Here is a 26,114-nt window from a genome sequence, read left to right as displayed (position 1 = left end):
TTTGGTATCATTCTCAACAGATACCCAAAGTGTCTCCTTGTGCAGGCCGGCCACTTGACTTGGCCGAATGTCTTTTGATAGTAAGGTAACCGGACTTCTTCCGGTTATTCTTGTCTTGTGGATTGATCGGCTGTTTGATGGTTCCGGTTTTGGGCTTTGGCCGATCCTTCCTTTGTTCGGTCATGTTCTAAGTATACTCGATCGGTTTGGTAGCTTGACCGGTTCGGTTACTTCAGTTGATTTTCATTCATCCGGTCCGGTTCCTTGTTCCTGCATAGGAAGTTTGTTTAAGTTAGGTTTATTTGAACCGGTATGAATTTATCTAACACTAACAAACAACTTCTTTCGTGCTTCGCAAGTAAACACAGTCTTTGTCTCATCATTGGTAGCTTCATCTTTCAACCAATTTTGTAATTGAACCAACAACTCATCATCAAATTTTTGAAGGGGATTGATAGTTAATGGATCATTCGTCTTTGGCTGTTTTGACAAAGAAGGGTTGGTGTAGTCTTCATCTTTCTTCTGCTTCCTCACTCTTTTTTTGGGAACTACTCCTTTAGGTGGAGTGTTGTATAATTGGAAATCATCATCATCGTTCTCATCATTCCCATCCCTCGAATCCTTCCCATCGTTCTCATCCTTCCCATCCGTGGCATCCTTCTCAACCTTGACTTTCTTCTCAACCTTCCCAACCTTGAGTTTAACCTTCCCAACCTTGGCTTTCTTCTCAACCTTCTCAACCTTCTCAACCTTCTCAACCTTGACCTTATCCTTCTTTTTCTCAATTATTTCTTGCATCATATCGGAGAGCAACATCTCCCCACCATCCACCTTTACATCAGTCTGAATCTCCCCAACATCCACCTTTACATCATTCTCAATCTCCCCACCATCCACCTTTACATCATTCTCAGTCTCACCACCATCCACCTTCACATCAGTCTCAATCTCCCCACCATCCACCTTCACATTATTCTCAGTCTCACCACCATCCACCTTCACATCAGTCTCAATCTCCCCACCATCCACCTTCACATTATTCTCAGTCTCGTCCACCTTCACCACACTATCCTCCGCCTTCCTATCCTGCAAAAATAGAATAACAGTGTGGTCAACGTTTACTTCCCGAAACATTAGACTTCGCTAATCAAAACTTACCTCAGTTTTATCCTCCACCTTCACACTCTCCTCCTCCACCTTCCCATCCTTCATCTCCATCTCATTCGTCATCATCTCCTCCACCTTCCCATCCTGCAAAAAGAAAACAACAGTGTGGTCAGCGTTTACTTCCCGAAACAACATTTGACTTCACTAAGTAAAACCTACCTCAGTTATATCCTCCACCTTCTCACTCTCCTCCTCCACCTTCCCATCTTTCATCTCCATGTCATTCGTCTTCATCTCCTCCACATTCCCTTCCTGCAAAAATAAAACAACAGTGTGGTCAGTTAAGAACAACAAAAGATAAGTACTTATCGCTTCGTTAAGTACTTAACGCTTCGCTAAGTACTTAGCGAAGCGTTAAGTACTTAACGAAGCGTTAAGTACTTAACGAAGCGTTAAGTACTTAACGAAGCGATAAGTATCTTCATCTTACCTCAGTCTTGGCCTTCTTTTCCAATTTGCTCTTCTTCTTCTTCTTCTTCTTCCTCTCCTCCTCCATACTATCTAATTTGACAATTAAAGTGGCCATCCTTTGGTTGGATTTGGCTAATAACTGTTCGCACATACTAACAACCAACTTTTTCATATAAGCCTTGTGATTTGTTTGAGTTTCTTCGTAAGCTGTTTTCATCTCTTTGAGCTCCTCCTTCACCTCTTTGATGAGCTCCTCCTTCAGCGCTTTTACCTCCTCTTTCAGCTCTTCACATTTACATCCAACAGAAGATGTTGGAGGTAATCCAGGAGTAGTAGCGGATGGGGGGCTAGGAATGTTGGCAGGACTAGATTCATAAGCAAGCTTCCTCTTCAGGTTTACTGCTTCTTTGAGATTAAGCGCAGCCTTTCTCTTCCGGGTGTTTGGTTTGGAAGTAGGTTCTTCATGTTCATCCTCAGGTTCACTTCCCTCCTCTTCATCATCATAATCCTCCTTCACTAACTTCCCTTCTGTAAATCCCTAAAAAAATTCATCAGTTGACTCATCTATTTGTTCAAAGTCCTCACCACTGTATAACCTCTTCTCCATGGAGGACTCTTCCATCTCAGTCAGATCCGTTGTCTCCAGGGCAGACTTTATCTCGATCAAGGTGTTCTTCCTGTTGGAATGATAGACTAACAACCTTGGGCGTAGAGGATCATTAAGCTCATTCTTTCTAGCAAATTTAGGAACAAAACCTTTGATGACCTCGTATGTCCACACTTGAAATGCCAGTGCAAACCCATAAATGTTATAAGCAAAAGGAGCATAAGGATCAGTACTCTTCTTCTTCTTCTTATAATATTTGTGACTGAGATGTCTCATGTTCTTGTTCAAACCCTTGAGGGTGGCTCTAAAGGTCACCTTCCCCCAAGGAAATCGGAGGAAACTTTCCTCGTCTTCGACCATGTGGAGGATTTTGGCAAATACCACCCTCCTTGGGTCAAATGAAAATAGGTACTGGCAAATCAAGCATACCAGCCCCATCTTCCAGGCATCTTCCTTATCTCTACATTTCAAAAAAGCAGTCTCCAAGTCTTGCATTACTACACTCGTCTTCCCTTTAAAATATTTTACCAACAGAGGTGGACAACCTCGGCATTCTTCTTCGTTCACCTCAGGAAACCTTCCGAAGTTTAGGCCCGTCACCAAGGCGTACTCTTTCATACCAAACACAAGTTCTTGCCCATTGATATTGAAAGTAATCTCCTTGGAGGTTGAGGTTACCCTCCTAAGCAACATGTGATGTACAATAGTTCCTGAGAACTGCAACACTGGAGCAGAGACTATATATCGGAATTGGGTATTGTACACCTTCTCCACAAGATCCATTTCCTCAAACTTCATAACAATCTTCTTCAGGCAGAGGGCGCTTTTCCAAGAAATCCGTCCAGGGAAATCAGGAACGGTGGTTTCTGCCATCTACAAAAGGAACAACAACAAAAATGTAAGATCATATACATAGACCACATCAAACGTTAAGTACATAACGAAGCGTTAAGTACTTAACGAAGCGTTAAGTACTTAACGAAGCGTTAAGTAATTCGCGAATCCCTAAACCAGAAACAATAACCAAGAACCAGAAACAAACATGCAAATATAATGCAATAATCAATAACCAGAAACAAACATTAAACGCTAAACCTAACCAAATAAACTGAAACAGCCAAAACCCTAAAACTAAACATGCAAATATGAAAATCCATAACCAAAAAAAGACATGCAACAACCAAAATAAAACTAACCTGAGATTTATGGGGAATCAATGATAGGGAGGGAGGACACGAGGGGGACGGGAAGATCGGCCTTGTCAATGTCTTCTTCAGTGAGACGGTTGTAGAGAGAGAGGAATCGAGAGGATAGAAGAGGGAAAGTGGAAGAAATGAATGTCCAAATGTTTTATTTTTTAAAATATATGGTACGGCGCGTGCATATACGCGCGCCTCTTCGTCTTCCTACGCGCGCGTGCAGAAGCGTTAAGTGCTTAACGAAGCGTTAAGTACTTAACGAAGCGTTAAGTACTTAACGAAGCGTTAAGTACTTAACGAAGCGTTAAGTACTTAACGAAGCGTTAAGCACTTAACGCTTCGCTAAGTACATAACGCTTCGTTAAGTACTTAACGCTTCGTTAAGTAACTAGCAGAAACGATATCATCTGCAAATATCATCACAGCCAAAAGAACAATCAATAAGATGAACAAACTAATAAACCAATATGAACAAATATGAACATATATGAACAAATATAACCCAATATGAACAAATATGATTCAATATGAACCAATATTAACCAATATCACCAAAAAGAACATATTTAGGGTTAGGGTTTCATTAAGAAATACAAATAAGAACATAAATCTGTTATATAAACATAGATTCGGGGATTAGGTTTCTTATCTTGTCGATTTCATTCATATTAGTCGCCATCGCCGGAGTTTACGCCGCCGGCGACAAACTTAGGAGGAAAGAAAGCATGAGAGAGAAAGAAAATGAGAGAAATGAAAAAATTTGAGTATATATATCAATACTGTTTCACTTCGCGAAACGCGGAGTCCCTTCGCGTTACGCGAAAAGGGTAAATTCGTCAAAAAAAAAATAAGTGGTCATCAGATCAAAAATTATTAAACATTACCACGGATGCAAATAGGCCTATTTGTAGGGTCATTTCATCCAATTTCCCCTTCACACGAACTACACAAAATATATAATACTTCACACGAACTATACAATACTCGTGAGGAACCAATACATAATGTAAGTATTCTTCACAAAATCAGGCCACTAAGAAATAATCAAATAAATTAACTTTAATATAAAATGAACATTAACATACTCATCTGAGAAATGTGATGGTTGTTTTCTTCAACCGCTGATGTTGAACGGAGAGTCGGATGGAGAAAAGGGATTAGGACTTAGGGAGAGGAAGAGTTGTGGTTGCTGATGTTGAGGTGGAGAGTTTATGATTTTAGGGAGGGAGAAGGAGGAATAATATGAAGCGAATGAACCGGGATTCCCAATTGGGAGGGTATAAGACTCATTAAGAGCGGAAATTTAACGAAATAGCCTTAAAGATAATCTTATTTGACTTTTTGATGCGCTGGTAACATTTTTTTTGGACGATTTTGTCCTTGTCGCAAGATGTCCACATTCGCAAGACGCAACCGACATTCACAAGATGCAACCGACATTCGCAAGACGCAACCGGCAATCGCGAGACGCAATTTTTTTTTTTTTTAATATAAAAAAAAAAAAAAATTGCGTCTCGCGATTGCCAGTTGCGTCTCGCAACCTGAGCATTTTCGTAAAAATAAAATAAAGATGTCACCACGAGCGCAATCAAAAAGTCAAATAAGATTAGTCAAACTTCCCATTAAGCACTATGAACATTTTACCGGTACAAAAGGTCATTGACAAACATTATCAACTTTAATCATTTTTCTAATTAGACCTGTTATTAGGGTTATTGGTCCAATTTTCTTTTGTCTATATACCTAGGGCTCGTTTGATGGGTGTTTTTTTGGTTTTTTGGGTTTTGTTTTAGATTTTATCCTAAAATCCGACTATCATTTTATTCATTATTTCAATAATCTAATCACTTCTTTTATATATCGGTATTTTTATCAAAAAAATTAGTTTTTAAAAATAATTATCAAACAAGGTTAAAAAAAAAACAATTTCCTAAATTAATGTTTAATAACTCATTTTTATTAAAAATATCTTTTTAATACTTAGAAAAATCAATAAATTCGAGTCCTGCTAAGGTTTTAAATGATTTATTAACAATTTTTGCAGCTCTTTAATTAAAATTTTGTGCTCCGTGAAGAACAAGATGGCGAATGATGATCATCCCCGTCTCATTATTCCCAATTTTCTTTCTCTAGCCGAATGCAAGGTATTGTTATACTGATACACTGTTACATAAAGACATTCATTTTATACTGATATTGTTAGCTGAATGAATTGGGTGTTTGTATCATCTCTTAATTGTCAATTTTAAACTATTTAAAGGGTAGTAATTTTTGTAGGAACTTGAATTCATCCATCAGAGCTGCGGCGCAGTTGGGTATAGACCAAATGTCTTCTCCACTACTCTTTCTCATCTTATTGCCACCAACTGTGGTCACTTTCTTATGCCTTTTGTACCCATTCGTGGTATGAGATCCTAATGTTTTTTTTGGCTGAAATGGGAAATGAATCAATTTCTTTTGAAGCTTTATGTATGGGTTTTTTGTTAATTGCAGAGAGGCTGAAGGAGAAAGTGGAGGAGTTCTTTGGGTGTGAGTTTGAGCTTTTTATTGAATTCACTGGCTTAATTAGGTCAGGTTCTGTTTACTAGATGGGTTTCAAGAATGGGTTAATTTTCTTTTTATTGGTTTGGTTCTTTTTGGGTATCAAGAATGGCTGCTGTTTGCTTTATGATTTTGGATATCTGAAAAAATTTATTAGTTCAGGAGGTTTATTACATTTCAATTGTTTTCATTGCTCTAATTAAGGCCAATTTACATTGAATCAGTTGGTGCAAAGGAGCTAGTATTGGCTGGCACAGTGATGATAACAGGCCTTATTTGAGACAAAGGGATTTTTCTGTGAGTATTCAATTTGTTTATGGATTTGGTATGAATGATGAACTTATTTGCTCTATTGAAAGCACTTTTGTCTCTGTTCTGATCTGGTAGAGAACTAAGTTCAGATACATTATTATGTTTTCAAATAATGATCTCATCTGAACTCGGATCTAGATGAGAAATCTGACAGAAATGGTGTTTTCAAATGATGCTATGCATCTATCTGGATGACATCTATGTTGCAATGTTTTCTTTTGTGTAGTAAACGATCTCTTCTGACCATTTTTTCTTGTCGTGTGATTTCCAAGGCAGTGTGTTATTTGAACAATCATGGTGAAGATTTTAATGGAGGGCTTTTTCATTTCAAGGATTCAGAACCTGAAACTCTCATTCCCATGGCTGGTGTAAGTGACATAGTCTATTATCTTCGCCATTTACATATAAGATCATTTATGTAGGAAAGAAAACAGTGTAGAAAATTTATCATTTCTTAGATCTGTTACGATAGATAGGTTTGAAATAGGTTTTAGGTGAGAAAGTATAATGACCAATCCATTCAACATTCAAGTTCTCATTGAGATCCAATCACAACTACAAATTTACTAAAACATAAACATCGTTTCCAATACCCCAACTTTTTTTCGCCTCGTTATATGCATGTTTTGCCAGAATCTAGAGCAATCATTCTTGTTCTGTCTTTTCAGGATCTAGTTGCTTATACCGCAGACAGCAGAAACATACATTCTGTTGACGAGGTACCTCTCAAGTTTGTCTGTCTGTCTGTCCATGTTTACATATTTGTCGGTTCTAATTTACATATTATTAATTTTCAGATTACGGATGGAGAAAGACTTACATTAACATTATGGTTTACCCGTGATAATTCCCATGATGAGGATGCGAAACTTATTTCTTTTCTCACACAGAACCATTTAACATGTTCGCTTCATCCTTCTTTCCTGCCCTCACCAGCATCAAGCAAAATGTACTGGTTTCCCCCTGATGAATCTTCAGGCTACCAATCAAAAGGATTTGATATTCGCTTTGCAAGACTGCATACTCTTGGATTCGGTCTCTTTTGTCATATGGGTCAAAGAAATATTTCAGAATCCGATCCTTCTGATGATTTTATGGAAAGATTGAATGATCCTTTGATGATAACAAGGGAAAATAATATGTTTGACAAGGAATTTCTCAACATATCACATATCCTTCAGGTAATATGATTATCTAGTTGAATTCTCAAATGTTCTAACATTGACAATCCCATTTCTTGCTGGACCATTTTGTGGTTGACAGGTTATATTATTCTATCATTGGCAGGCTTCCAATCTGCAAGGAGAAGAGAAGAATGTTGAAAACCCAAATGTGTTAGTGGTACCATTATCCCAACTGCAGATTGACAAAGTGAACATGCTGAAACACACTTTTCTCAAGGATGAAGAACTGGCTAAGGCATTGTTTAGTTTCAAATTCATCGCGAATTGGCAACAATTTCCTCTTGGTTCGGCCCAATTTGGTGCTGCAGTTGATGAATGGGAATTGTATTGTATTAAGTTATGTAAAGAGCTTTCGACAAGCTTATCGCACTGGAGAAGGCATGGATCTATTTTCTCGGTCGCAGACTCTTGTAGAGATTAAGATTGAGAAGCTTGAAAGCATTTTTGAGTGATATTATAATTTTATATATATTTGCCAATTTTATAAAACTATTATTTTGGATTAAAGTTTTGAAAATGGTATTGTTGAGTTTTTCTTAATCTTTTATAATGTATAGTATAAGAATAAATCAGAAAAATAAGAACATACATGTATAGTTGATCTGGTCTTTTTTTATTGAGTTATTTAAATATACCCTATATCTTTATTTTTCAATAGTTACTTTTCTACTATATATTAATAACCTCAACTTTTTTATTTTTTATAATCAACTAAAGTATAAGTTAAATAATTTATTAATATATAAATATATATATATATATTATTTTTTTAATTTAAAAAGCTAACATTATAATCTCTCCTTTTATAAGTGAAAAACAAGAAATTTGGTTATTTCCACTATGAATTGTTTCTTTAACCTTCTGAAATATGTCATTTGAAAATTCTGAATAAGCTGAGGCAAATGTTATTTTTGTGTAACAAAAACAAAAACAATTACATTGTTCACTTATTTTGGAACATTTTTAATGAAACTAGCATTTAGCCCGTGCATTTGCACGAGTAATATTAATATAAAACCGTGAAAAAAAATTACGGATAACATTTTTTATTTTTTTTTAACCGTTTTAAGTTTATGGGTGGGTCAACCCACAATTCGACCCAAGTATCCATTTACTCAACACCTATATAGATTAGTTAGTTAAAAAGTTGAACTTATATTAATATTAAAATGTCCCGCGTTTATCAAATTTGGTGTTGAATTTAAAATATAAAGTCTTTGTAGCCTTGTTGGTTAAAGTACTTGTTTTGTTAGGTTGCAAGTTCGAAACATACCTCTAGCATTTTTAATTTTATTTTTAACCGTTTTAAATTTAAAAACGGGTCAACCCACAATCCGACCCAAGTATCCAAATTAACCACAGCTCTCGACCCGCCAATCCAGACACTTTAAAAATTAAGCATCATTATATATATATAGATTAGTTAGTTAAAAAGTTGAACTTTTATTAATATTAAAACGTCCCGCGTTTATCAAATTTGGTGTTGAATTTAAAATATAAAGTCTTTGTAGCCTAGTTGGTTAAAGAGTTGTACTTGTTTTGTTAGGTTGCAAGTTCGAAACATACCTCTAGCATTTTTAATTTTATTTTTAACCGTTTTAAATTTAAAAACGGGTCAACCCACAATCCGACCCAAGTATCCAAATTAACCACAGCTCTCGACCCGCCAATCCGGACACTTTAAAAATTAAGCATCATTATATATATATAGATTAGTTAGTTAAAAAGTTGAACTTATATTAATATTAAAACGTCCCGCGTTTATCAAATTTGGTGTTGAATTTAAAATATAAAGTCCTTGTAGCCTAGTTGGTTAAAGAGTTGTACTTGTTTTGTTAGGTTGCAAGTTCGAAACATACCTCTAGCATTTTTAATTTTATTTTTAACCGTTTTAAATTTAAAAACGGGTCAACCCACAATCCGACCCAAGTATCCAAATTAACCACAGCTCTCGACCCGCCAATCCGGACACTTTAAAAATTAAGCATCATTATATATATATAGATTAGTTAGTTAAAAAGTTGAACTTATATTAATATTAAAACGTCCCGCGTTTATCAAATTTGGTGTTGAATTTAAAATGTAAAGTCTTTGTAGCCTAGTTGGTTAAAGAGTTGTACTTGTTTTGTTAGGTTGCAAGTTCGAAACATACCTCTAGCATTTTTAATTTTATTTTTAACCGTTTTAAATTTAAAAACGGGTCAACCCACAATCCGACCCAAGTATCCAAATTAACCACAGCTCTCGACCCGCCAATCCGGACACTTTAAAAATTAAGCATCATTATATATATATAGATGAGAAGTCACTATTTTAAAAAAAAAATAAAACTTAAAGACTTATCTTTTTTTTTTTGTAAATCTTAAACTACTTTAATAAATTTAACAATATATTTAAATTTCAAACAATAATAGGAACATAACTTCTTCTTTTTTATAATAATAACAACATCAAGACACCTTCCAACAATCATAATCTAGGGTTTCAAATCATGGAAACCAACATGATGAAAGTGTCTCTTTTCTCTCTTCAGAGTTACAAGACAGCATGAAGAGGCTTAACCACATTGAATTTGTGTAAGACAATACCGTCAATATCATAAAAGAATATAACAATCTCTGACTCCGTAATCTCCAAAGAAATAAAACCCTGCCCGTCGTAGTAAAACTTCACCTCGTTTGGATCATGCATCCAATGGTACTCGCCCCTCCATGCTTTCGACCCTCCACCACTTGTCACGAAATGAAGCGGACTGTCACATTCACAATCAAAACAATCGCATATTTAATTTATTTATCTATTTACATTACAAAAAAAAACAGTATATGTTACCTATCCGAACTTGTTATGTGCTCTAAGCAATGATCATGACCATTGATGTAAAGATCAACATTATTAGCCTACAAAATATGTATACAATCCACATTACATTGAACATAACAAATAAAATAAAAATCAATATTATTAGTTACATTTTTTTTTTTAAAAAAAAACTAAAATTATTCCATATAATTATTATTATAATAATACCTGAAGAATAGGAAGAAGTTTTTGTACTAGTTCCAATGTTTCTCCGTGACTTCCAGCACTTTTGATTGTGTGGTGGCCCACCACAATTTTCCAATTTGAAGTTGATTCTTTTAATGCCAAATCCAAATCCTTCCAAAAATAAAAACAACAAAAATTATATTATTAATATTATTTTTCTGACTTCTTTTACTATATATGATTTAATGAAAATATTGGGTAAAACTTATATATAGGTTTTAACATATTGTAGTAATTTTTGTTTTCATGTTTACCTTTAGAACATCGGTTAAATACTTTTCTCTTGGTAACACGCCTCTCCAATCGTAGTTTTGATCGGGATCTGAGAAATACTTGTCTTGGAACGGAGTTGTGTCGACGAAGAAAAAATCTACAGTTTCCGCTATAGAAAGTATAAAAGAAATTAATGGGTACTAAGTAATATATATTTGAAACTTATTTCATAATTAATTAGTAATTAGGATTTTTATTGTACATTAATAAACTCACCTGCATTGACAATGAAGGACCTTAAACAAAGCCATTTGCTGTCTTTTTCTCTAAGGAATGGACTTAATTGTGCCAGAGCATTACCCCTATAGTCATGGTTACCTAACACTAAAATAATATACACAAATTAATTTAGTATATTAATTATTATCAGTATTTTCAATAAATTGTATTGCTCAAGGACAAGGTCATTATCCTATTTGATAGAGGATACACATAATTAAATAAGTTATAGTCTTTTAATTGAACACTATCATGTGTTAATGTCTTCTCTTTTAACTACCACATAATTAAACAATCAGTTTGATTTGAAATAATTTATGAGTAAAAAAAGTAGTTCTCTTAAGGGTTTGTAAATTAAAATTGTACAATTATTAATATTAATAATTATTTATCACTTTAATTTAAAGTAAAAATAATTATTGTAGGATTAAATTAAAAAAAACAAAAAAAAAGTAATGAATTATTTACCTGAGTACCATTGTTTCTGTAAACTTGGGGCAGTGTAAATATTGGTAAATGATTCTTCAAAGGCTGGATCATTTTCACCTGTCAATCCACTGTCGTAAAAATTGTCTCCAGTTGAAATAATAAAATCTATATCCAATTTTGCTCCTATTAATCCCATCTGCAAGGTTTTTAAAAATATAAAATTATAAATTAAATAATAGTCCGGTTTAAAAATACGAGATAAATTTGAACGAATAAATGTTATTAAATTAAAAATATTTCAAAACATTAATTCATCTAAATAAACACCTCAATAAAATATTATAAAAAAAATATAAATTTTATATAAACTAAAAAAACAAACCAAACCCATCTCCAACTTCAAACATGACAAACTTTGAAGTGGTATATAAAAGTGGAGAATCTTACTTAGTTTCTTTTAATTAATCAAATTTATAGACTATTTAAAAACTATTAATTTATAGACTATTTAATGATTAAAAACTTGTTTTAATATTTATTTTGTTTGGTAATACTTTTTTAATAATTTAAATAAAATATATTTTAATTAATAAATTAAATAATATTATACTTAAATTGAAAATATATATATAACAAACAAAAGATGATGTGGAATATTATACATTAAATAAAGTTTGTCGATTATTAGGATAAGGTGGGTCATGATAATCCTCAAAATTCACAATTAGATGGAGATGGGCCCCATGAGGGTGGACAAAAGAATAATTTATTGGAATCATTATAAGATACTTGCCACCTAATTAAGATATACTTCAAAATAATATATAATAATTATAATCAATCTATTTCTTTTATCACATTTGTATGACTTTTTTATATATGTGTAAAATTATAAAGTTCATTTTAAATGAACTAAAATAAGATAATAATTAAAAATAACTTTAACACTAAATTAAATTAAAATTTAAACCAAGATTTAAAAACAATTTTGTAAAAAGAATTATTGGTAAAGATCATTATTATGAATGGAGGTGATTGCCTATTGATTTATAGATAGCTTAAATATGTTTATATTATATTGGTTATACTCAATCTAAATTGAATTGATTTGATTAATTAAACAACATTTTAAATTATTGTTTTTTTTATATCAAAATACTAATTTAGTAAAAGAATAGCATCATTATGACATACAATAAAACATAGAGATTCATGATTTTTATGGCCTTGTTTAGTAGTTTGTTTGTTTTTTTTTAAATCAGGAGAAAGAAAAATTGAATAATAGGTAATGATGGAAAATTGAATATGGGTAAAAAAATTTAAAAATATATTGATATATATATATATATAGATAAAATAAAAAATAATAATTTAAAATATAAAGTATTTTAATATTTTAAGTAATGAATTAAGTGATAAAATTGATAAGAGGCAAATGAAATAATATTTAATTTGTATAAAATTATTTAAAAAACTCATAATGAACCAGTCCCCGAATATATTTAGAACGGTCTATTCCTTTCCTTCCATGTCATTTCAAACTTTTATTTTACCAAAATTTAATCATCTAAGACTTTTTTTTTTCAGTTATTTGGATAAATGAGAGGTAAATTTTAGATAACTTAGTTTATTTTTAGTTATTAAAAATGAGTTATTTAAATAAAAGATATTAATTAAATGTATAAGTTTAAGAATAATTTATTAATCAAAATAAAAAATATTTTAAATGTTATAATATTTATATATTTGAGTTAATTAATCCCAAATAAAAAGTCATATATATATTGCTTATACAACATTAATATTTTAAATACACTTGAATACAATCTTTACTTCTTAGTTAAAGCCTTTACGTTTCAGGCAACATCTGGCCAGATATCACTTTATTTAGCAACAATCCGTTTAATTTATCATTTATTAATACATTTCTTGTAAGGTAGTTTATTAAATTCATATTAATTTTAAATAACCCTTTAGGCCTTGTTTGTATGAGATTTTTTTAAAATTATTTAAAAATCTTGATGGACGATAATATTGAAGAAGTGATAGAATTTTTAGTAACTCAGAACTTGTTTGGTTGAATTTATTAAAAAAAGTTTAACCAAAATTAAACATCATTTATCAATTCTTTTTTGTTAATTCTATCAATTAATTCATTAATTAAGATATTAAAATTTCTTCTAATTTAACAATAATTTAATTTTATCATTATATAATAATACATTTTAACTTTATTTATAATTTTTTTTTTTTCAAAATTACCGATCCAAAAAATTCATACTAAAAAGTTTGTAAAGAGTAATAATATATAATAATAATTTTTTTTATTAAACAAATATAAGGTATGTTTGTATTTTTGTTACTAAATTGAATGATAGAATTGATGATAGAAAGTGAGATTATGTTTGAATAAGAATGAGATTATTTAAAAATTCCCAACCAAACAAGACCTAAATATATTTTCTACTCAATTATATATCATTAATTAATATAAATTTATTCTTACTTTGTATAATAAAAATAACTACAACCCATTTCTCAATAAGCTATAACCTAACAAATTAATTAAAAAAAACACAAAATAATCCATAATCAAAAAACCCTAATGATCATTACCTGATGAGCAACTCTAGATTGATTATGGGTTCCTTTCCTTCCCCAATCTCCAACAACAAGTAAGCTTAACGAACCATCTCTGTTCTTGGAAAGGTGTTCAAAGCGTTGAAGCTCAGCGTTAATGGAGGAAAATTGTAGAGAGAGAAAGAAGGCGAGCTTGAGAGAGAAAATCACGGCCATGGTTTTTCTGGTCATGAAGGTGATAGCCATGGCGGAATAAATTAATCTCTCTCTAGGTTTTAAGACAATTTTTGGTCAGTTTTATAGACCAGTTGGAAATTATATTTTGTTTATTGATACTTCATTGGACCACGTGGCGCCAGCTTGGCAACCAGTTTGGGTTTTTTTCTTCCTTTATAACCTCATTTATTGTGTTAATAAAATCTTAAATGAATTAGGTAATTAATTAATTAAGGATTATTTTAAATTTAAATTATTACTTGAAATATTTAAATATATTTATTTTATTTTTTTTTATAATATTAAAGATAAATTGTATTTTAGTCATTTAATCTCAATACATTAAATAATATATATATATATATATATTATAAAATTATTATTATTTATTAACACAATTATTATCCTGAGAGAGAAAGTTTAAAGGGTGTCATGAGAAGTTAAATTATTAAAATTTTATTATTTTTATAATTAATTTGTCATGTTTATAAATAAAATAGTATTTAAAAACATTTAAGATTTATTTTTTTAAATTCAATATATTTTTTTGGAGAATTATACATTTTATTTTGTCTTAATTGATTTGAATAATTAAAAATTATACAATTTAAGTAAAGATTTGAGAAAATTTTAAAAATATAAATTTAATATTTATTTTTCACAAAATTTTATAATAACATACTTTTGTGTATGATTTATCAATATAAAGTGACACTATTTTTTTACATCTATAATATTATTTAATAACTAATATTATATATATATTTTTATTAATTTAATTTTAAATATTAATAAATAATTTAAATTAAAAAATAATATATTTTAAAATAATTTTATGAATATATTATTTTTTATAAATTTTTATTAATATATAATTTAATATATATATATATATATATTTAGAATGAATATGATATAAAAAAAATTATAAAAATATATATATAATGAGTATGTTCTTATTTAAAAATTATAGTGATATTTGTTGGGTTTAATCTCATTTAATCTATTTAACTTGTAAATTTAAAAGTATAATGTATTTATACCCATAATTAAGTTATGTTTTAAAAAATCAATTTATTTAAATTAATATATATTTGAAATTTGAATGATATCATTCAAAAATAAAATTTTAAAGCAATATATATAATTATAAACTCAAGGTCAGCGAAAGTAAAACCACGTAAGAATTTGAAAAAAAAAAATGACATTTCGAATGTTAAAATATGACATTTTGAGATATTTTTAATTTTTTTCTCTCCTAGACATGTTTCGAATTTTATTTTTGCATTTACTGCACTTCGATGAGTTTATCATTTATTTATTTATTTATTTATATATAATATTAAAAAGAGATTGATAGATTATTTAATGAATAAAACTATTAGAAAAAATTAAATAAATAAGAGAGAATAAAATAAAAATCATAAGATTATAATTTTTGCGTTGTATATAAAATTAAATAATTATTTAATATATTTTAAAATCCTTATCGAGTTTATAAATTTAACATTATTTTAATGATTGAGGATTATTAATTTTTTTTTTATAAATTGAGTCATGAGTCAAATTTTAGTGTCTATAAAATGCCTTTCTTAAATCGAGTTTAGGTAAACAACCTGGTTTTGAAAAACCTAGATTTGAGTTTGACATAAATGCACTATAGTGGTTAACTCTCTAAACCTTGAATTGAGATATGTAAAAAAATTCTCTCTTCTTTTCTCTTTTCTTCATAGATTTTCCTTTTTTCAGCCAATAACATGATGACATGTCATTCTCTCATAATTTATCTCTCATATTACTTCTCATATATTACACAGGTTCAATGTTGTAGTGGTTAACACTCTAAACCTTAAATTCAGGGCATTGGTTTAACTCCCCACCCTACCTTTTTTTAACTCAAAAAGAAGTTGTAATTGTAGTTGTATCTTAACAAATTTAACAATATATTATTTTGAGGTACAAATTCTAAATATTTTTTAACTAAAAAAAGTTATAATTATAGTTGCATAATATTAAAATTTTCAACTTTTGTCATTTTCAAAATTATATCGATTCAAACAATATAAATTCACATGGGTTCTATGGTGTAGTGGTTAGCACTCTGGACTTTGAATCCAGCGACCTGGGTTCGACTCCCGGTAGGACCTTTATATAACTCAAAAAAAATTTATTTTTTTAGTTGCATCTTATTAAAATTTGCAATAGAATTTTGATGTACATATTATATTTGTTATTTATTTCACTTTTAACATTATCTCTATTCAAATAATATATATTACACGGGTTCAATAGTATAGTGGTTAACACTCTAAATCTTGAATCCAACGACTTGGTCTGACTCTCGGTAGGACCCTACCTTTTTTAACTCAAAAATAAATTACAATTTTAGTTGCATTTTATCAAATTTTTTTGAGTAAAGCAGAGCTAGCATGACACCCCACAACCATGACCTCCACGACCTTTTGGTCTCTTAAGTTGACTCTTACCACTGAGCTACCTTGATGAGTTAAAATGTGACAACGGATTAAGTATGTAGCCCACAAACACACTTAACAATTTAACCAGACGCAGAACTTGCTGCCTAATGGGTTTGAACCCAGAAACTTAGGGTTAGTATTCACCTCTTATTACCGCTAGGCTAGAAGATAAGATTTTATCAAATTTTTTAATAGATTATTTTTAGGTACAACTCCAACCTTATCTCTTTTCAAATATTATATATTCACGCAAGTTCTATGGTGTACTTGTTATCATTTTTACTTTAAATCCATCGATCTAGATTTGACTCTTAGTAAAATCTTTCACTGACTCCAAAATAGTTGAAAATTTAGTTGCATCTTATAATAACTTGAAAATTTGCCCACTTCCAACAGTATTTATATTTAAACAATATATATTCACATGAGTTATGTGGTGTAGTGACTTTGAATCTAACGGTAGAATCTTTATGTAACTCAAAATAAGTTATTTTAGTTGCATCATATTAAAATTTGCAATAAAATTTTGATGTACATATTCTAGTTGATATTATTTAACTTTCAATATTATCTATATTCAAACAATATATTACACGAGTTCAATAGTATAGTGGTTAACACTCTAAACCTTGAATCCAACGACTTGGTTTGACTCTCGATAGGACCCTACCTTTTTATAACTCAAAAATAAGTTGCACTTTTAGTTGCATCTTATCAAATTTTTTAATAAATTATTTTAGGTACAACTCCAACCTTATCTCTATACAAACATTATATATTCACGCAAATTCGATGGTGTACTTGTTATCATTTTTACTTTAAATCCATTGACCTGAATTTGACTCCTAGTAAAACCTTTCATTAACTCAAAAATAGTTGTAAATATAGTTGCATCTTATAATAACTTGCAAACTTGCCTACTTCCAACATTATCTCTATTTAAACAATATATATTCACATGAGTTAGTTTTGTGGTGTAGTGGTTAACACTTTGAATCCAACAGTAGAATCTTGATGTAACTAAAAAGTAAGTAATTTTAGTTTCATCTTATCAAATTTTACAAAAAATTATTTTGAGATACAAATTCTAGATCTTTCTTGAACTAAAAAAAGTTGTAATTCTAGTTGCACTATATCAAAATTTTCCATTTGTGTCACTTTCAAAATTATTTATATTCAAACAGTATATATTCATATGGGTCTATGGTGTAGTGGTTAGCATTCTGAACTTTGAATTCTACGACCTGTGTTGATTTTATTGTATAACTCAAAATAAATCATTTTAGTTGAATCTTATTAAAATTTGCAATAGAATTTTGATGTAAAAATTCTAGTTATTTTATTCATTTTCAATATTATCTCTATTCAATAATATATATTTCACGGGTTAATGGTGTAGTGGTTAACACTCTAAACTTTATTCCAGCAACTTGGTTTGACTCTCGATAGGACTCTACCATTTTGTAAATCAAAAATAAGCTGCAATTTTAGTTGCATCTTACCAAAAATTTTAATATATTATTTTGAGGTACAACGTCAACTTTATCTCTATTAAATATAATATATTCACACGAGTTTTATGTGTAATGGTTATCCCTCTGAACTTTAACTTTGAATCTTACTTGAGTTTGACTCCTAGTTGAGCCTTTTTTTTAACTCAAAAACAAGATGTAATTTTAGTTGCATTTCATCAAATTTCACAATAAATTATTTTGAGGTACAATTTTTTTTTTGTAGTATTTTTTTCAATTCCAATATTATCTATATTAAAACAATATAGATTCACATGGGTTCTATGGTGGAGTGGTTAACACTTTGAACTTTGAATCCACCAACCTGGGTTTGACTCCCAGTATGACCTTAATGTAACTCAAAAGTAATAATTTTTGTTGCATCTTATCATATTTCTATGTTGCATCTTATCATATTTCGCGATAGATTATTTTTGTAACAAAAGTAGTTATTTTAGTTGCAGGAGTTTTATGGTGTAGTGGCTATCACTCTGATAATTGAATCTAGTGACCTTAGTTTGACTCCAGATAGAAGTTTTTTGTAACTAAAAAAGAAATTGTAATTTTAGTTGTATCTTATTAAAATTTACAATAGATTATGTTGAGGTACAAATTTTAGTTGTTATTTTTTTAGTAATCTTTTATCACTTCCAACACTATCTCTATAAAAACAATATAAGTTTGTATTGATTTTATGGTGTAGTGGTTAACACTCTGAATCTAGCAACATTGTTTCGACTCTCGTTAGGACCTTTATTTAATTCGAACCTTTTTTTTAACATGACTTTTATGGTGTAGGGGCACTTTGGACATTGAATCCAGCGACTTGAGTTCAACTTTTTTTAGGACATTTATTTAACTAAAAAACTTTTTTTAGGACATTTATTTAACTAAAAAAAAGTTGTATGCGACTTGGGTTTGAATCCTTCCAACAATATTATTCAATAATATATGTTCACACGAGTTTTATGGTGTAATTGTTAACACACTCAACTTTAAGTTTAGCAATAACATTATCTCTATTCAAACAATATATGTTCTCACGAGTTCTATAGTGTAGTGGTTAACCCTCTAAATACTAAATCTAACGATCCGGTCTTGACTCATGCAGACTCTTTTAAAACTCAAAAATAAATAATTGATAAATGAGTTCAGAATATAAAGCACACCAATTTTGATGGACTTTTTTCTTTCTATATCTTGTTTTTCAATTTTAATTTTAGTTGAATTTTATCAAATTTTATATAAGATTATTTTGAAATATAAATTTCAGTTGTTATTTTTAAAGTATTTGTTTCGTTACATTCAACATTATTTCTATTCAAATAAAATATATTCACATGAGTTCTATATCAAATTTTGCAACAAATTATTTTGAATTACAAATTTTTGTTTGTAGTGTTATTTTGTGCTTTCAAATTTTTATTGATATATTTGGAATTGAAGTCAAGTGATGAGGGTTTGACTCTCAAATACAATATCTTTAACTCAAAAGAATTAATCAATAAATTATTTAGAATATAACATTTGCACACCAATTTCGATGCATTTGATTTTGAATATCTTATTTTTTTTATTCTAATTTTAGTTACACTTCATCAAATTCTGCACCACATTATTTTGAGTTACAAAGTTTAGTTGTTAAATCCTGCATTTTCAATTTTCCTCGTGTTTTCAAATTGTGAGATGATGGTTTTGGAAGTGAGACAAATTGACATTCAATACTTATAAATATCTTCGAACATCTTTTTATTTTTGAAAAAAAATGAGATTTTCTTTCTTTGATCATGATGTCGTGAAGGATATTGAATTGGTGGAAAAAATCAAATAACCAATTACAAATCATTTGTTGACACAAGTTGTACCAACAAACTACATCAATGAACCGGTATAAAGAAAAAAAATATGTAAACATTAAGAAACAAATAATAACAAAAGGGTGATATTCAACATAAATAGTAGTTTCGAACTTCAAAAATGAAAAGTAAGTTGGCGAGGTTCATATTCGCATGAGTAAACATAAAGAAAAAAATAACTTTAAAAGAGTTGAATCTAGTAACATATTCAGAAATTTAAGTTGGGATGAATTTAAAAAAAATATGTGGGCTTAAATTGTTTTTGAAAACTTTTTTGAATGAAACGAAATAAATCAAACTATGTTTTTGCCTATTTTTGATAATTAGATAAATAAATAATTAAATATTTTTTTAAAAATAGAAAATTAACGGATTTATATTTTTTTTTATCGTAAAACATTTTTTTGGGATGATTTAGTCTTAACTTAGATCCTCCTCTACTTGCATCCATTTCTTCTTTGTTTTTCACTTATTTTTCTTTTTAGATTTTCTATTTTAATTTTTTCAGTTTTAACTTTAATAGTTATTTGGAATCTTCTCAATAGTCTTGACCAGTTTTATAACCTCTGCACTGCACTATTATTATTAACAAGATCTCTGATTTTTTTTTTAAAGTTGAGAACAATGCCTATATATTAGGTAGCTCCTAAATTAAAAACAAAAAACTACATGCAGCAACTGAACTATAATATAATATTAAACAGTGATCAGTTTCTTAAAACAAATTATATTTTTCAAAATTAATTAACTGTGAATAAAATCAAAATTAAAAGCATGTTTCTTATTTTTATTATTATTTATTTTTTAGATTAAGAAAAACTAACATTACACCGCTTTAATTCAAAGCACTTAATTTCAGAAGGAATCAAACCTGTGACCTTTTAAGTCGATTCTTACCACCGAGCTACCTTGATGGACTTATTTCATTTTTATTTGCACTTATTATTTTTTTTACTAAAAACGTTTAAAGTTAAGGGAGGATTATTGTTTCGAGAATTTCGAAAAATAACTTATAATATTTAAAAAATAATAATAAAAAATTCTTTAATGAGCACATAGGTTTGACATATTTAATAGCCAAACAAAAACCAACAGCTTACTGAGACAGTGAACATTTGTCCTCTTAACTTCAGCACCATACTTTTTATTATTATTATTATTATTATTATTATTTTTTGTTGTCTGATTATGATTAAACTTATTGTATAATTCGTTCTCAAACATAATGGAGAAATTCAGAACTAGATAATAATATATGCTTTTTCTTTCTTCTTATTATTTACATGTTCGGATTAAATCTTGGTTTATGACTAAATATGTTTTTGCTTAATATATAGATCTGAGTTTCTCGAGATAGTCCTTTATAGGTAGCATTCGAATAATTTTTGTATCTATTAATTATGATAATTTATTGTATTCATCAATATATAAAATTGCTCAAATGATTATTCTTTCTCAAACAAAAAAAGCCCATGCTTAACATTTGCAATATTATATATATATGCTCAAAACAATCAAATTTATCCAGATGGTTCTTTGGCCTATAATGAATTTATCCAGATGGTTTATGATCACTAAATTATATAATGAATTTATCCAGATTGTGATGAAAGTGATCAGCTGTGTCTGATCATGATGAATTTTGAAACTCGATTTCTCAGCCATTCTTCTGACCATTTCTTATCCGATATTATCCATTTCAAGCTACCTGACTTCATTGTTGCCATTATTTAAAACCCAAAAAATTGTTGGAAAGTTCAAATAATAATAAATAATTAATGAATGTTTGAATCTCTTTTGGACTTTATTGCATGATTGATTCGAAAATCAGAAAAAAATATTTTATTTTCTTTGCATTATTGACACTCACACATGGATATTGGATGGCTACATGTTTAATTTGTAGCTTTAGTATATTCTTTCTCAATTGGCATTATGGGGAAAACATGCATGTTGATAGATAAGATCACAATATATACCTCTTGTCTTTTTGTTTGATTGAAAGAAAATGAAGATTCTTGTAAACAAGGCTTGCTAGACCTCGATTGTGAGTACTATTTTTTCGGTCAACAATGAGTTTGGTTACACCATAATGAATCTCCTCGAAGAACTAAGACCTAACTAATTACATTTTATAAAGTTGGGTTTTGCCTTTGATATGAATTTCTTGGTGTTTTATATGTGATGTTGGACTTGTGTTTCACTTTCATTCCGTAAGCTTCTTTATATGTTTTTATAAATTATTTTTGAAATAATTTATGTCGCAAAATGTGGAAGTACCAAAGGATGAAACAAAAACGCATATAATTAGAACATATTAAAACATGAATTATCATAAGTTAGTCTAACCACACCATACAATCAAATCTAAGGGAAGGGATAAGTTGCATGTTTGTGTAGTTTAAATAAATAAAGGTTAGATAAGAACAATTTTTATTTTAAAAAGGAGTGGCTAGCTTAGTCGTTCATCTTCCGCGCAAGAGCACTCAATTAGTGAGCTATTACACGCTCTTTTAAGGGTACTTCTACGGAAAAAAAAATTCCTTTTAATAATATAATATGAGAGATCACCCAATTATATGGTGGGTGGCAACTTTTTCTTGAGCTCTTTTGTATTAGTTTTTTTTATTATGCTTATTAATTAATATTAAAAAGAAAAAAAATCCCCCAATGGAGTGACATTTTTCTACATTTTTCTGTCCGGTGAACTTCTATGATATTTTTTAATAATATTTAGTATATTTAAAAAATAATAAATGTAAATTCAAATTTTAATTGAGTAATGGGTACATGTTAAATGCCCACAAGATTCTGGACCGGGTAGTAAAATAAAATCGGATTCAGAATGAGGTACTTAAGGTATTTATTGACATCTCTAATTAATACCTGAAGTAATTAAAGAGTTTAAACTTTAATTATTGTAATTGTTTTGAATTATAAATATATAAATAATATATTGTCGATAAATCGATTAAACCGGTAAAAAAACAGCTTATCAAAAATTGAACCGATTATCCGTTTTTTTAAAACATCCCAATTATTATCTTAGCTGAACAATAGTATATACTATCCAAATTTTTACTAAAACTAATAGTGACAGTTGAAAGAAAATATCAATAAATTAAGTGTAGTTATTATCAAATTACCGTAAAAAAACATCCCAATTATTATCTCAGCTGAACAATAGTACTATCCAAATTTTTACTAAAACTAATAGCGACAGTTGAAAGAAAATATCAACAAATTAAGTATAGTTATTATCAAATTACCGTCGCGAACGGAAGAGGAAGAAGGTTTCTTAATGAAAACGGATGGAATGAGAAAATGCTAGACTGGGATAGTTAAGTTTGAATGTAGTCTATTCTGTTTGTAATATCTATTTTTTTTAAAATGTATGAAATGTTACCAATCAATTTTTTTAGGGTTTTTTTATTGTTATTCTTAACCATAGCTAAGGTTTGTCTAGCTTTGATTTTTAACTCTCCCACTTTTTGAGATTTTAATGATATGGTTCTAACCGTTTTCTCAAAAAAAAAAAAAATATTATTGATTGAGGTTATTTCCATTTTGGGTTAATTAATAGAGACGGAAAACATATTGTAGCTAGTTAAGTATCCAATATCTTATCAAAATGCCAATTCAATTACTTTAAAAAATTACAGATTTCTTTGACAAACAAATCACATGTTCTAACTATAAGACATGTCCTATATAAGTACAATTCGAATCAAAATGAAGAATGAAACAATTTTGATCGATTCCAGGAATGTAAGGTTTCTCCATTCACATTATAGAACACAAACTTCGCATTGGTAGAGCTAATTTGTGTAGACATAAAACCTTGTCCATCATAAAAGAAATTAACCGCACATTTATTGTCTCCTAATCCTTTTTCGTCGCCTCTCCATGCCTCGGACCCTCCTCCACTTGTGAAAAATTGCATTGGGCTGCAATAATCATATAATAACTTGAATTAGATAATAAATAGATCATATGTATTCTCATTGGGACATTTGTTATTTTTAAAGTGATTTTTTTCACCTTCCCATGCAACTAATTTGCTCCAAGCTATGGTCATGTCCATTAATGTAAAAATCAACATTGTTATCCTGCATAATATATAAATTACTATAATTAATTTCAACACAGGCTCTAAAATTGTCTATTATGATTTTATTAAGCATAATATTCAAGAATATTTAACACATATTTGGGTATCGGGGATGGGTATTAAGTATCGAGACGAGTTTCACCGATGCCCCATCACTGACCCGGATCCATCGAAACAAGTTGCGATGATATCGGGCTTATGATTATCCTTTATTATTATTATTTTTTTTTTATTGTCTAAAATAATGTGGTAAAAATAATTACCTGAAGCATAGGAAGAAGCATGTGGATGAGTTCTATTGTATCTCCATGGTGAGCAATACTTCGAATGGCATGGTGACCAATGACTATCTTCAACGTGGAAGTTGATCGGGCCAATGCTAACTCCAAATCCTTTTAAATTTAATTATTGACCACATAAAACTATCACATAATATTGTTAATTAGCATAAGATTTTTTTTTTATAAGAATATATTCAAACAATTTATATAATTTTATTCAGCATTCTCAAGTTGTAGTTAAAGCAAGGCAGATTTTTATTTAATTAAGAACTAATTATATATATGTTAAAAAGTACCACAATAAAATAAAGTTGAAGTTATTGCAATATAATACATAGACCAATAATTTGGGTTATTATATTTTTTTTAAATCATTCAAATTTGATATTGCTTCTAAAATTCAATCTTGTTAGATAATTTTGAAATATATGTGTTTGATTAGAAACCTTTAATATTTTCCATCAAACTTCTTTTTTAATTAGTTAATTAAGATGAGTTTGAAATAGAGAGAAATTAAATTAGGGAACAAATATTAATTAGAATTTGCAAAAATATGTGTTACTTAACCTTAAGGAGATTGGCAATATAGTATTGTCGAGGAAGAATGTCTCGCCAATCGTAGAATTGTCCATCGGGGGATGTAAAATATTCTTCGACAAAAGGTGTAGTGTCCACGAAAAACAAATCCGCCACCTCTACGAGATATCATACAAAATTGCATAACATTGAAATTGTATAAAAAATATATATACTAAGAAAATTGGTTTAAAATAATGTTCATTGTAAATGAGAGTTTTAACCTGTGTTAAGGATGAAAGATCTTAAGCAAAGCCATCTACTATCGGTTTTCCTAAGAATGGGGTTTAGTTGTGCCTTTACATCTCCTCTATAGTCGTGATTTCCTAAAACTGTGTCACACAAATTAATTTTTTATTAGTTGTCTTAAATCATAATTGGCTATAGGGTTATCTAGGGTTTATGAGGCATTTACCATTGAACCATGGCTTTTGGAGGCTCTTGGCAGTGTAGACATTTGTGAATGATTCTTGAAAATTCGGATCGTTTATATCCTTCAATCCATTATCATAGAAGTTATCTCCCGTAGACACGACAAAATCGATATTCATTTCCTCTCCTTTTCTTCCCATCTGCATGTACATATTAAATTCATGCATGAACAATCATTATGACATGATTGATCATAAATTACCTAAGGATTGAAAATCCTTTCATAGCTCAAGTGAACCTAGGTCAACATAGCTAGAGATCATGTACCTGTTGTGCAACCTCAGATTGGTTGTAATACCCTTTTCTTCCCCAATCTCCAATCACTAGAAAACTGATTGAGCCATCGGGTTTCAACGGATGGTGGAATGTTTGAAGCTCCGCGTAACCGAATGACCAATGGAAGGAGAGAAAAATGACCCATTCGAGAACAAGAAGAAGACGAAGGGAAATGACAAGCGAATTCCTATAGGGGGACAAAGCCATGGTGGTAGCCATGGCTGTCGAACGGGCGGGGATGGTAGAGAATTAGGAGAAAAACAAGGATGGATTAAGAATTAGCAATTGAAAATGGAGGATTACAGAAATAAGAGTAGGGGTTATCCTACAAAGTGTATCCCCTATCTATGGGGAGTCCCATGTTTTTAGGATTCACCAACAACATTATTTTATGGGGTAACTCTTGTT

The 26,114-nt window shown here is 29.7% G+C and overlaps 3 protein-coding genes and 1 non-coding gene across 6 annotated transcripts; 2 read left to right on the top strand and 2 right to left on the bottom strand.

Moving 5' to 3' along the window:
• Positions 1 to 5,429: 5,429 nt before the first annotated feature.
• LOC124935927 lies at positions 5,430 to 7,961 on the top strand. Of its 3 annotated transcripts, none has more exons than XM_047476370.1 (8): positions 5,430 to 5,528; positions 5,662 to 5,788; positions 5,878 to 5,953; positions 6,150 to 6,222; positions 6,510 to 6,605; positions 6,906 to 6,956; positions 7,035 to 7,418; positions 7,525 to 7,961. In XM_047476370.1, the coding sequence occupies exons 1-8, from the start codon at positions 5,466 to 5,468 to the stop codon at positions 7,840 to 7,842; spliced, it is 1,188 nt and encodes a 395-aa protein (XP_047332326.1). In that variant the 5' UTR covers positions 5,430 to 5,465; the 3' UTR covers positions 7,843 to 7,961. The 3 variants fall into 3 exon arrangements, with proteins under 3 accessions (XP_047332326.1, XP_047332325.1, XP_047332327.1); XM_047476369.1 differs by having other exon boundaries at positions 7,501 to 7,961; XM_047476371.1 differs by having other exon boundaries at positions 5,472 to 5,528; positions 5,650 to 5,788; positions 7,501 to 7,961.
• A 1,980-nt stretch (positions 7,962 to 9,941) lies between these two features.
• LOC124935928 (purple acid phosphatase 3-like) lies at positions 9,942 to 14,175 on the bottom strand. Its single transcript, XM_047476372.1, has 7 exons — positions 14,007 to 14,175; positions 11,430 to 11,586; positions 10,959 to 11,066; positions 10,724 to 10,851; positions 10,452 to 10,580; positions 10,254 to 10,321; positions 9,942 to 10,173 (listed from the first exon to the last, which is right to left on the bottom strand). The coding sequence occupies exons 2-7, from the start codon at positions 11,584 to 11,586 to the stop codon at positions 9,957 to 9,959; spliced, it is 807 nt and encodes a 268-aa protein (XP_047332328.1). The 5' UTR covers positions 14,007 to 14,175; the 3' UTR covers positions 9,942 to 9,956.
• A 2,086-nt stretch (positions 14,176 to 16,261) lies between these two features.
• TRNAQ-UUG lies at positions 16,262 to 16,333 on the top strand. The gene has a single exon. It is a non-coding gene; the product is annotated as a tRNA-Gln (tRNA).
• A 7,420-nt stretch (positions 16,334 to 23,753) lies between these two features.
• On the bottom strand, positions 23,754 to 25,925 carry LOC124935352 (purple acid phosphatase 4-like). The gene is made up of 7 exons (XM_047475788.1): positions 25,698 to 25,925; positions 25,414 to 25,570; positions 25,223 to 25,330; positions 24,990 to 25,117; positions 24,405 to 24,533; positions 24,072 to 24,139; positions 23,754 to 23,977 (listed from the first exon to the last, which is right to left on the bottom strand). The coding sequence occupies exons 1-7, from the start codon at positions 25,923 to 25,925 to the stop codon at positions 23,758 to 23,760; spliced, it is 1,038 nt and encodes a 345-aa protein (XP_047331744.1). The 3' UTR covers positions 23,754 to 23,757.
• Between the last annotated feature and the right edge of the window lie 189 nt (positions 25,926 to 26,114).

This window comes from Impatiens glandulifera, chromosome 4 (genome assembly GCF_907164915.1).
Source record: "Impatiens glandulifera chromosome 4, dImpGla2.1, whole genome shotgun sequence".
NCBI lineage: Eukaryota > Viridiplantae > Streptophyta > Magnoliopsida > Ericales > Balsaminaceae > Impatiens > Impatiens glandulifera.
The sequence above is the reverse complement of the archived record's forward strand: the minus strand, read 5'-3'. Positions and strand labels throughout refer to the sequence as shown.